Source organism: Myotis brandtii, unplaced genomic scaffold, assembly GCF_000412655.1.
Source record: "Myotis brandtii unplaced genomic scaffold, ASM41265v1 scaffold251, whole genome shotgun sequence".
NCBI lineage: Eukaryota > Metazoa > Chordata > Mammalia > Chiroptera > Vespertilionidae > Myotis > Myotis brandtii.
Genome location: NW_005359516.1, coordinates 1,689,017 through 1,700,601, shown reverse-complemented (window position 1 = coordinate 1,700,601; position 11,585 = coordinate 1,689,017). Strand labels below are relative to the sequence as shown.

The 11,585-nt window shown below is 52.0% G+C and overlaps 1 protein-coding gene across 12 annotated transcripts in view; it reads left to right on the top strand.

The window, feature by feature from the left end:
* The window catches only part of DYSF (dysferlin), a 205,276-nt gene that overhangs the window by 50,737 nt on the left and 142,954 nt on the right, over positions 1-11,585 (top strand). For 7 of the 12 annotated variants that reach the window (XM_005867767.2, XM_005867762.2, XM_014540930.1 and 4 more), the window contains exons 5-12: positions 2,094-2,208; positions 3,498-3,590; positions 3,941-4,152; positions 6,295-6,423; positions 6,875-6,937; positions 8,081-8,131; positions 10,781-10,811; positions 11,410-11,525. In XM_005867767.2, coding sequence (XP_005867829.1) covers positions 2,094-2,208; positions 3,498-3,590; positions 3,941-4,152; positions 6,295-6,423; positions 6,875-6,937; positions 8,081-8,131; positions 10,781-10,811; positions 11,410-11,525 — 810 coding nt within the window. The remainder of the gene's footprint in view (positions 1-2,093; positions 2,209-3,497; positions 3,591-3,940; positions 4,153-6,294; positions 6,424-6,874; positions 6,938-8,080; positions 8,132-10,780; positions 10,812-11,409; positions 11,526-11,585) is intronic. The other 5 variants (XM_005867776.2, XM_005867772.2, XM_014540931.1 and 2 more) reach the window with 1 other exon arrangement.

The following is an 11,585-nucleotide window of genomic DNA, read 5'->3' as shown; positions in this document are numbered from 1 at the left end:
AAATTGATTTTAGAGAGAGAGGAAGGGGCAGAAGAAGAGAGAGAGAGAGAGAAAGAGAGAGATGTGAGAGAGAAATATGGATTGGTTACCTCCCCCACTTGCCCCAACTGGGGATTAAACCTGAAATCTGGGTATATACTCTGACTGGGAATCGAACCCTTGACCCTTCAGTGAATGGATGACGCTCCAGCCAACTGAGCCATAGAGGCCAGGGCTAATTATTGTGTTGATGATTGTTAAATGGTGGTATTCTAAATTAGTTATTTTTTGTGTGTGTGAATCAGTTGTCATTTCACTGTAAGAAAAAAGCTTTCTTCCTGTTTGATTTACTTATTTATTTCCACTTGGAATCATGTATTTTTCTTTTAGTCAATGGTTTAATGTAAATATCTTTTATTTTCATGTTTAAATTGTCCCAGATTTGGCCAGTGGCAGCCACTGACTCTTTGTCCTTTTGACATGTTCCTATCATTTTTTGATTATTTCCTTGGTTTCTGGCATAAAATGTTTCAGGGTTGTCTTCTACCAATCCTGGCCTAACCCTGCAATTAGTTATTTCTCCAAAGAGCACAAATAATTGCCTTTTGATGAAGTGGAGAAAAATAGAGATGTCCAGATCCACCCCAACCTGATTGGAGTCTCCAGGAGTCAGGCTGGGCACGGGAGGGCCTGGGTATTTGGGGCGCCCCCCCCCCCTCTTTTTTTCCTTCTTTGGGTTGCAGGAGCCTCGAATGCCAGTGCGAGGCACGCTGGCTGCGCACGTGGCGACACCTGGTGGTGGTGTAGGAACCTGCAGCGGCGGTTAGGCAATGCCTCGGACCCAGATATTAAAAGGGTCTCATTGCCTTCCCAGGCCTCCTGCAGGGTCTCCTGGGATGTGGAGCAGCTCGGCAGGCCTCCTTCTGAGGGTTCTGAGCCCCCCACCCCCCACCAGCCCTGCCTTTCCTTAGCCTGGCTGCCCCTGCTCAGGCCTCAATCTGAGGGTTCAAGCCCCAGAGCTGGATGACATCCAGGGCCTGGAGCATCCTCTGTCTCGGGATCAGATTTTGCTCCAGGACCTTCTGGAAACCCCTACGATTACTCAGCTGAGAGAGATACTTAGTGAATCACACTAGAGCTGCTCAGACGGTATTATGCATCATTAACAATGACAGTTATAAAGAGTTTGTCAAAACCTGGGGACGTGCTTACTGTCTAACATGAAGTAAAAGAAAAGCATTTTATATATAACAGAGCTGTGCACTGTTTAAAAGCCATTAGAGATAATGATATCGAGATGCAAATAGTGGTAGAATTATAGCAGTTTGTTTCCTTTTGCCTTTGTTCAATAGAGCACTTATTACTTTGATTGATAAAAAGGCTACTCCAGGGCCCCCACTGGCCTAGGAGCTGCAAGGCTGGAGAGCTTGCTGTGACTGCACCGTTTCTTCAGGTTCAGGGGCCCTCTGAGCAGTGCAGCTCTCATGGGGGGGTCAGTGGGTGGGGACACAGGCAGCCTCCCCGTGTCCATTCCAGTGATGTGACCAGTCCCTCTCCTCTTGGCTGGTCAAAGCTGGAGCCGCAGGAGGTGAGGTGGGGACAGAAGTGCCTTTGGGAGTGAAGAGGGCTCAGGAAGCCTGTCTCGGAGCTGGGGCCGAGCAGAACAGGCTGAGCTGTCTGTGGAGACAATCCCCTTGTCTCCTTGGCCCTCGGCTGAGCAGAGAGGTCAGGTCTTGGCTGAGAGTTGAAAAATTCTTAGGAGAGGCTGGGTTGCTGATTAATTTATAGAAGCTTATGATGTGCTCTGTCCACTCATCTAATCCTCACTGGACCCCCGGGGGAAGGTGCTATTGCTATTACTACCCCCTTTTTATAGAGGAGGAAACTGAGGCACAGAGAGGCTACAGATCTTGCCGAAGGTTGCACAGCTCCTGGGTGGTGGAACCTGACTTCAGATTCTGGGCTCTTACGCTGAGGGACCCCTAGGGGTGGCTTTGCCACAGCCTCCTGCAAACCTGACCCTCCGTGGAGGGATGAAAGGAACAGGAAAGATGGTGGAGGGCGGTGGTCTGAGGCCAGTGCACCCACCTGCTCCCCTCCCCCCTCTCTTTCAGGCCTCACTGGTCCTGCAGGTGTCCTACACACCGCTCCCCGGAGCTGTGCCCCTCTTCCCACCTACCACTCCTCTGGACCCCTCCCCGACTCTGCCTGACCAGGATATGATGGCTGGTGAGGAGCCCCCTCACCTTGGGAGGCCCAGGGAAGAGGCCCAGCCAGGCTCCCGAGCATGGGGGCGGGGCCCCAGTGAGGCTTCGGCAGCCTGTGCGGCCTTGGGGGGCAGGGGAGGACACGGGGGAGGGGGGGATCCTGAGAACTGCCTCTGCCACGCAGGAGAAAGGCGGGAGGCATGCTCCCCAGGTGCCACTCGGATTAGTGGGAGGACGCGCCTCCCCCCCACCCCGCCCCACTCGGCTCCAGGGAGGGAGCTGTGCCTGGGCGGGTGCTCACACTGTGCGCCCCGCATGGGTGGGTGCTGTCGTGTAGAGGACATGCCTGTGGGAAGGGGCCTTTTCCCAGGTGATGCCGGAGGCCCCACCCACTCCCCAGAGCCCAGTGCTTCCCTGCCCGGGACCTAGCAGGCCTTTGGTGATGACATGGGACAAAAGGGCTGGAATTTCCTTGAAAGAGCTCTGGGTCGAAGTCAGGGACATGAGTTACAGTCTTACCTTTGACACCCAGTAGCTGTGTGACGTTGGGTTGGCCACTCCCCCTCTCGGGGCCTATAGTTTATCATTTGTGAAAAGAGCGGACACGGAGTCCCACGGCTGCTTCCGCTCGCTCCACTTGCCTCTGCTGGGCTTGTCCAGGGAGGACCCAGCCCGGGGTGGCTGGCTGACAGTCAGGGGCCTGGGTGGCCGGGCCTGCTGGGTGGGCAGGAAGCTACACAGGTGGGCCAGGTGGGGACTCGCCCACGGAAAAGAGTCTACAGCTTCTCTCCTGGTAAAGAGACCTGGAGGCAGATGCAACACAACCTGAGCAGCCCCTGTCCCCATGTGGAGCCCTGTCTCCGGGGGCCCCAGGCCAGTCCGGGAGCCCAGCCCTGTGTGGGCTCTTGGAGAGGGGGCGGTGCAGGCCCGTCTCGCTGAGGCCTGCCTGTCTGAGCTTGGCGATGGGAGGTCACTCTGGCTGGGGTACAGGTAGAGGGAGGGAGGAGGGGTGCTCCTGGGGACAGCGGGTGGGGAGCCTGCAGGGCCCCGAATGTTCTGGGGCAACTTCTGAGGTGGCTCTGACAGAGGTAGGTTCACACTGCGCAGGGGAGGCTCCCAGAGGTGCCCAGTTCCCAGTCCTGCCTGGAAGGTGGTGAGAGGGATAGTCCCCCCCAGACGTGGCATCTGCTCCTGAGCTTCGTGTGGGGTTGGGGTGGCAGGGAGAGCAGGGTTGGGGGGAGAGGGGAGCTGGCTGGCTTCCCTTACCCACTCCCTCCTCCCCTCCCGGGGCTGTGCCCGCCCACGTGCCAGGTGGGGGACAGAGCCGGGCAGAGACGTGGTCCCTGCTCAGTGACAGCACTGTGGACACAAGATACTCGGGGAAGAAGTGGCTGGCCCCCACGGGTGAGACACAGCCAGGGCTGTCCTGACCCACCCGTTACCCGTAACCATCTCACAGCTGCCGTCGTTAGCTCACGGGCGTGGGCCGCGGTGGCCAGGGGTTCACCCTGCAGGACGGGCGGGGGGCCATTCTCTCTCCTTCCTGTTGACTAACTGGACTGACCGCCCCCACGTGTAGCTGCTGGACGCGTCTCTTCTCCTTCCTCATCCATCCTGGCTCATCGATGGGGGAAGGAGAGGGGCTGGGGTGGTGGTGAGTATTGGTGCCGTGCCCTGTGGACCCTCCTTTACCTGGCTGGGTCCCCAGGGCAGGGCCGGAGGGACCAGGACTCACTAGCACCCTCTCCTCCCAGACACAGGAGGAGAGGAGGACACCGAGGACCAGGGCCTCACGGGAGATGAGGCAGAGCCCTTCCTGGACCAGACCGGCCCCCCAGACCCGGGGGCTCCTTCCACGCCCAAGAAGCCAGCTTCCCACCCTCCCCCGTACCACCCGGGGAATAAAAGGAAGAGAGGCGCCCCCGCTCCCCGGAAGGTGCTGTCGGACAAGCCGCAGGACTTCCAGGTAAGGGCCGTCTGCGGCCACAGTCTCCCCTTTAGTGGGCCCACGGCTGTAGTGCTGGTGCCTGCCTATCTGTCCCAACTCAGGGGAGACCCTAGCAGTGCTCCTGGGGGAAGCCTGGTTTTCCGGGGCCGGGGAAGGTGTGCAACGGGCAGTCACATCATAGGGCCTCAGAATAAGCCTCTGCCCAGCCCTGGTTTTGCTCTTTAAAAAAAGGGGGTGTGGTGGGGGAGGTACACTGCAGAGATTCAGCGTATCTGTTTACCAACCAGAGTTTACCTGGCTCACTAGCTCCTGCTGCTCCAGGTGTGGTCCTTGGGCATGCAGGGTGAGCATCAGCTAAGAAGCTGCCTGGCTATGTTTCCTCTCCCGATATCCATGCCCTTCCTTCGTGCCATGATTTTTCTGAAAGTCTGTGAAATGTGAATTTGTTTAACCTCTTCAGATAATGACACTATTAACCCTTTGATGTATTTTTAATCCAAAAATCCATTCCATTTTATTTGCCTTTTAATTTTGGTCCCTTGTTTATCTGTTTGCTATTATACAAAATGTTCCATTTTGATAGAGTTGCACTTAGTGATATTTAATGCTTCAGAACTACTTTTAAAATTAAAAATAGGAAACATCCCGGCCGGCCTGGCTCCGTGGTTGAGCGTCAACCTATGAACTAGGAGGTCATGGTTCAATTCCCGGTCAGGGCACATACCTGGGTTGCGGGCTTGAACCCCAGTGGGTGACGTGCAGGAGGCAGCTGATCAATGATTCTCTCTTATCACTGATGTTTCTATCTCTCTCTCTCCCTCTCCCTTCCTCTTTGAAATCAATAAAAATAATATTAAAAAAATAGGAAACAAATCTTTAGTAAGTGCAACAAATTGTAAAAATATATTTTAGTTTTAAATCATGGTAATTTAGGCAAACGTGCCAGCTATCAGCACTATGTTTGCCTGAAAGACAAAATTACGTGCAGGAGGCAGCTGATCAATGATTCTCTCTTATCACTGATGTTTCTATCTCTCTCTCTCCCTCTCCCTTCCTCTTTGAAATCAATAAAAATAATATTAAAAAAATAGGAAACAAATCTTTAGTAAGTGCAACAAATTGTAAAAATATATTTTAGTTTTAAATCATGGTAATTTAGGCAAACGTGCCAGCTATCAGCACTATGTTTGCCTGAAAGACAAAATTCTAACATATTTTTATTATTCCCAAGACATGTTCTTATTGCCTTTTTTCCTCCTTAGAAGGTTAATATTTATATTGTAGAAAATTTGGAAAAGACAGCAAAAAGAAGAGAATAAAAACCACTCATCTACCTTTCCATTGTTATTAATAATATATTCTTCTACAGAATGCTAGTTTAAAAAAATTAATCAATCAATATGTAACTACTGATTAGGAATTAGAACCAGTAAACATTATTTTTCCCATGAAAATTGTTTTAATATTTTAAAATTTCGTACTTTTGAAACCTTCATTTACTTATAGTCAGTGGAGGAAACTCTTAGTTTATTTCTCAGAATGTGAACAGCATTGCATCTTATAAAGAGCAGAGAGGGGGAGCCTTACTATCTGAGTTCAGGCTCTGAGGGAATTGTCATTGCAGGATGTTCAAGCCACTTAAAAGCATCAGCGTCAAAGGGCCCGAGGTGCCAGCGGCTGCAGGAACCTGGGGAGGGATGCCTGGCCCGGTGCCAGGAATGAATGCCGTAGCTTACCTGGGTGCCTGGCAGCTCTTGTGTGGAAACGTGGGATGTATAGGAGCAAGGGACCTGGGTGGGGACTGTTTTCACAAGGCTTTCCCAAGTCTTTAAAAAAAATACATGTTTTTGTTAATTTCAGAGAGGAAGAGAGAGGGAGAGAGAGATAGAAACATTAATGATGAGAGAGGATCATTGATCAGCTGCCTGGGGATCGAGCCTGCAACCCAGGAATCGAACTCTGACCTCCTGGTTCATAGGCTGATGCTCAACCACTGAGCCACGCCTGCCGGGTTTCTCCTCTTTAATACCCTTCCTGAGACCTGCAGTGAGGATGGTCCCCGAGATTTCTGATTTTTTTTTGGGCGGGGGGAGGAGTGGGATGTGTGTGTTTCTGACCACTTCTGCTTTCCTCCTGCTCACGCCCCCTCTTGGCTTTCAGATCAGGGTCCAGGTGATCGAGGGGCGCCAGCTGCCAGGGGTGAACATCAAGCCTGTGGTCAAGGTCACTGCCGCTGGGCAGACCAGGCGGACGCGGATCCACAAGGGAAACAGCCCCCTCTTCAATGAGGTGGGAGGCAATGGGGTTCGGGCTGGGGCCCTGGTGGGCTCTGATAGGGAGCACACAGCAGGCGCCCGGCCAGCCCCTCAGTGTTTACATAGGCGCTGACTTTGGGTGGAGAGATGTGCCACCCAAAGGTGTGAACAGGCTGTTTGAGGAACTGGAGAGATGGTTTTAGCTCGTGTTCTTGCCTTGTCCCACAGCTGCTCCACATCCCTGTCATCCTGTAGGGCCAGCCACTCACCCTGCCCCTGAGATGACGACCTCTGTGGAGTCAGGGAAGGGTCGTCCCAGAATCTGTCAGGTCCCAGAGCTCAGTGCGGGCTGAGCTCATTCCACGATTTCCAGTTTCCGTGTGGACCAGCCCGAGTGCTGTGGTGGGCGGTTGACTCTCTCCCCGGCCTGGGGGCCTGGGCATCGGCAGGCACTCACTCGTCTCCTTTCTGCCCTGAACCAACAGACTCTGTTCTTCAACGTGTTTGACTCTCCAGCGGAGCTGTTCGATGAGCCCATCTTCATCACGGTACGTTTGGGTGACCAGAGGTCCTCTGTGGGCTGTGTACACGCACATGCCCGTCACCCATGCACGTGTGTGACAGAGAAGCCTTGAAGCCCAGGGCATGAGTGCTGTGCAGAGGCTCACCCCAAGGCTGCTGGTCACGGAAGTGCCTCCAGCAGTTTAGATGGAGGCAGCAGCTGAGAGGGGAGAGCCCGCAGCTCAGCACCCCCAGGTGTCTCGGGTCAGGGTCCTGAAATCATTCTTGAGCGGGAACATTGATTTTCATCTTATACTAGAGGCACAGGTAGGGTCCCTAGGCCTGGCTGGCGATCAGGGCCAATCTGTGGGGTGACTGGCGGAGCGATCAGGGGACCCCCACTGGCACCTGCCTTGGCCTGCCTGATGCCGCCTACTTGCCGGCAAATTGCGCCCCACCCCTGCCCCCACCCCCCTGCTGCCACCGCCACTGCAGGGGCGATTGGGGGTGGGGGGGGCTCCTCCTGGCACCCACCTTGGCTAGCCTGGGGCCTGTGGGCAACTCCTGCGTTGAGCATCTGCCCCCTGGTGGTCAGTGTGTGTCATAGCGACCTGTCGTTTGGTCGATTTGCACATTAAGCTTTTATTATATAGGATTGTTTGTCCATGTGCCCCTTTCTGGCCAAGATTTCTTCCTCTGGGCCCTGACAGCTCCTTTCTCCTTTCCTCTAAAAGACAATATAGTTTAGTGGTTAAAATTATAGGCTCTGGAGCCAAACTGATTTGCATATTAGGCTTTTATTATATAAGATTGTTTGTCCATGTGCCATTTCTGGCCAAGATTTTCTTCTTCTGGGTCCTGGCAGCTCTTTTCTCCTTTTCTCTAAAAGACAATATAGTTTAGTGGCTAAAAGTATGGGCTCTGGAGCCAAAGTGCATTCTCACCCTGCCGCTGCCATTTAGGAGTTGTGTGATTCTGTACAAGTCTTGTAATCTCTCTTTCTTTGCCTCTGTTTCTTCATCTGTGAAATGGGGAGAATAATAGCACCTACTCACAGGGTTCTTGTGCGGGTTAAACATGGCTTAGCACAATCTCTGGAGTAGAGTGCGGGGGCAAGAGCTATCGGGTTGGACTCTGTCTGGGCCAACATTTACTCGTAAAGGAGAGTTTTAATTTATCTTTCCCTCCAGGTGGTGGACTCCCGTTCCCGCAGGACTGACGCTCTCATCGGGGAGTTCCGGGTAATGCTTTATTTTCTTTGCAAGCAGCCAGTTCTCGCATATCCGTGTTAGTGGAGGCTCTGTGGGTAATGTGCCAGCGTTGGCACTTCAGAAATCCTGTCTTGGTCGGTGTTGGCAAAATAGAATTAACAAAACAGGGTCTCCCGGCCTGGAAATCCTCTCCACAGAGGTAGGAGGGAAAGAGCACTTGTGTGACTGAGGAATCATTGAACCAGCGTGCGGTGTGCGTCCCCGGCACTCCACCGAGAGACTGAAAGGGCAGAAGTCTTTTCATGTCGTGTCCATCCGGCAGAACCCAACCCCCACAGGTTCTCAAGATGAACAGTCACTCGTCCTCCAGTGAGTGGGCCTGACAGCATGGTCACACGTCGCGCGTTCTCACGCGACCTGGTCCTCGGGGTGACTGTCTGTGTTGTTAGTTGACTTTATCCAGAGGGAACAGAAAACAAGCTCACGTTTTCAGGAGAGGAGGTACTTTACCCCTCGGAGCAAGGCAGGCCCTGAAGTTAGGCCCCTCCCTCCCCACAGAGATGGGGAGAACCCGGGGGGAGATGCGTCTGGGTCACAAAACTGAGGAAAGGCTTATTTGGTTTCTAAAAAGATCCATTTTGCCCCGGCTGGTTTAGCTCAGTGGATAGAGTGTCAGCCTGTGGATGGAAGGGTCCTGGGTTCGATTCCAGCCAAAGGCACATGCCCAAGTTGTGGGCCTGATCCCCAGTAGGGGGCAGGAAGGAGGCAGCTGATCAAGGATTCTCTCTCATCATTGATGTTTCTCTCTCTCTCTCCCTCTCCCTTCCTCTCTGAAATCAATACAAATATAAAAAAATTAAAAAATTAAAAAAAATGATCCATTTCAAAGAAAGAGAAAATACTTAACATTTGCAAGTTGTTAAGGTAAATGTTCTGCCAAAAAGAGGGAGGAGAAGTCTCTTCCCTTATTTCTGTTAGGGGAGTTCAGCTTCTTATTTTTAATTTGTATTTGTCCTGACACCTGGACAGGCAGCGTGCAACTTGAGTTTCGGCAGCGCTCCTCCTGGTTCTGACCATCAGGGCCAGTGAGACGCCGGAGCTCTGTGCCGGGCTCACGTCACCAGGGGCTGGGAGTGGGTTTCAGTTGTGCAGCGAGGCACTCGGGTGGGGCAGTGGGGAGCGAGGGGAGCCTGCCCCCCCCCCTTATTTGTCTCAAATAGTGCAGAAGTGAACAGGCCCTTGTGGAGAACTGAGAAACGTACAATTCAGCTCAGAGGATTGCTTTCACAGGCTACACACAGGGAAGGCAGCGAGCCATGGAGACCTCCCTGAATGCTGTTGTAATGTAATTCTTACTGATTTCCTCATTTTTGAGTCTTCAAGCATTTATCAAATGGAAAGAAAGGGCACAGCTTACTTTAACCTCCCCTGCTATGCAAATAAAACGTGACCCCTTTCCTCTGGGAATTAAGTCACCAGGTGGAACACTACGTCTTTCTTCCTGGGGAGGCAGTTTTCAAAGGCATGGGCTCCAGCCTGTCATTCTGTAACAAATGGGTCTTCATTATATTTGGAGTCGCTAATCTTTGAAACACTTTTTGTCCTGAGAACCCAACAGTTAAGGTAAAACACTATTTTTTTCTAATGATAAAAGTAATCCATGATTTAAGAAAATATTTCTCACAACAGTTTAGGTTCATGGCAAAGTTGAGAGGACAGTACAGTTCCCACATATCCCCACTCCTCCCCCCAGTTTCCCCACCATCAACATCACCCTCATCTATGTTTTTTTTTTTTACAGAAAGTTATAAAATACAGGAAAGAATAAAAATAAAATAAAACCCACCCAAATTTACCACCCAGAAAGAGCACAGTTACAGCTGTATTTCCTTTCCTCTTTCTTTTCTATGCACGTACATACTTGACCAAACTTGAATCAGAATAAATTCCACTTTTGACCTGGCCAGTGTAGATCAGTGGTTAGAGCATGGGCTCATGCAAGGACGGGTTGTGGGTTCGATTCCTAGTCTTGGTTAGGGCACCTGTGGGAGGCAGCCAATTGATGTATCTCCCTCTCTCTCTCAAAATCAGTGGGAAAGATATCCTTAGGTGAGGATTAACAACAACAATAACAACACCAACAACAAAATATTCCGAGCTGTATTTCCTTTCCTCTTTCTTTTCTATGCACGTATATACTTGACCAAACTTTAATCAAAATAAATTCCAATTTTAACCTGGCCAGTGTATATCAGTGGTTAGAGCATGGGCTCATGCAAGGATGGGTTGTGGGTTCGATTCCTAGTCTGGGTTAGGGCGCCTGTGGGAGGCAGCCAATTGATATATCTCCCCCTTTCTCTCAAAATCAGTGGGAAAGACATCCTCAGGTGAGGATTAACAACAACAATAACAACAACAAAATATTCCACTTTCTTCCTTCCCATGTATTATCAAAGGAGGAACATCTCCCCATGTCTCCATATGTACTTCAAAACATGATGTTTTTTGAAGGTCTAACTGGCTTTATTAAGCGATTCACGAGTCGCCAGCATCCTGTCCAGCTACCAGAAGGGCAGTCCCTTCAGAACATGATTTTTCATGGGATGATGTGATGTACCACACTTTATGTAGCACTCCAGGGGCAAGAGTTTGACGTGTGTTCTCTCTGTTTAATTTCAGATAGATGTGGGTGCCGTCTACAGAGAGCCCCGTGAGTCACCTTCTCATCACCTTGGCCATGTCCTTGCATTTTGGTCTGGAGGCTGCTTGGGGGACACCCAGTTTCCTTCTGGGGGCGGTTTAGGATGTAGAGTTGGAGTTAGGCCCTGGGGGTTTTAAGATGTGGAGGTGAGAGCTGCAGGAGTGAGGGAGGGCAGGCTTCCACCTTCCAGGAGGAACAGGCCCCCCAGGGAGATCCAGCCCTCATAAGGTCTCAGCGGGTCAGCCAGGGATGCTCATTCTGGAAGGCCCCAAGCAAAGGCATCCGGAGGTGGGGGTCACCTTGGACAGGGTGGGTCGGGTCATTTGGGTGACACGTCTAGCATTTCTCCACAGCCAGGTTTCTGCTCTGCCCCGGTCACTTCCTGAGTGAGGGGAGAGGTAAATGGCCCCGAGTGTGGCTTTGGGGTTCCTGTTAACATTTCTGACTCCAACCTACTTGCACACTCCAAGCACCTTTTATTCTACAAGTTGAGTCCTGCCCCCCTGTCCAGTGGACGAGTCCTTCATCTCACTCACGTGTAGTCCGCCCTCGGCTCCCGGATGTGGTTGCAGACCTGGTGATCACCCACAGGCATTGTCTCCCGTAGGACACGCCTATCTCAGGAAGTGGCTGCTGCTCTCGGACCCTGATGATTTCTCCGCTGGGGCCAGAGGCTACCTGAAAGCAAGCCTGTGTGTGCTGGGGCCTGGAAACGAAGCGCCTGTGAGTCCACGTCCCTGTCCTCCTCACAGCACCTTACCTGGTAGCGGAGGACCAACCAAC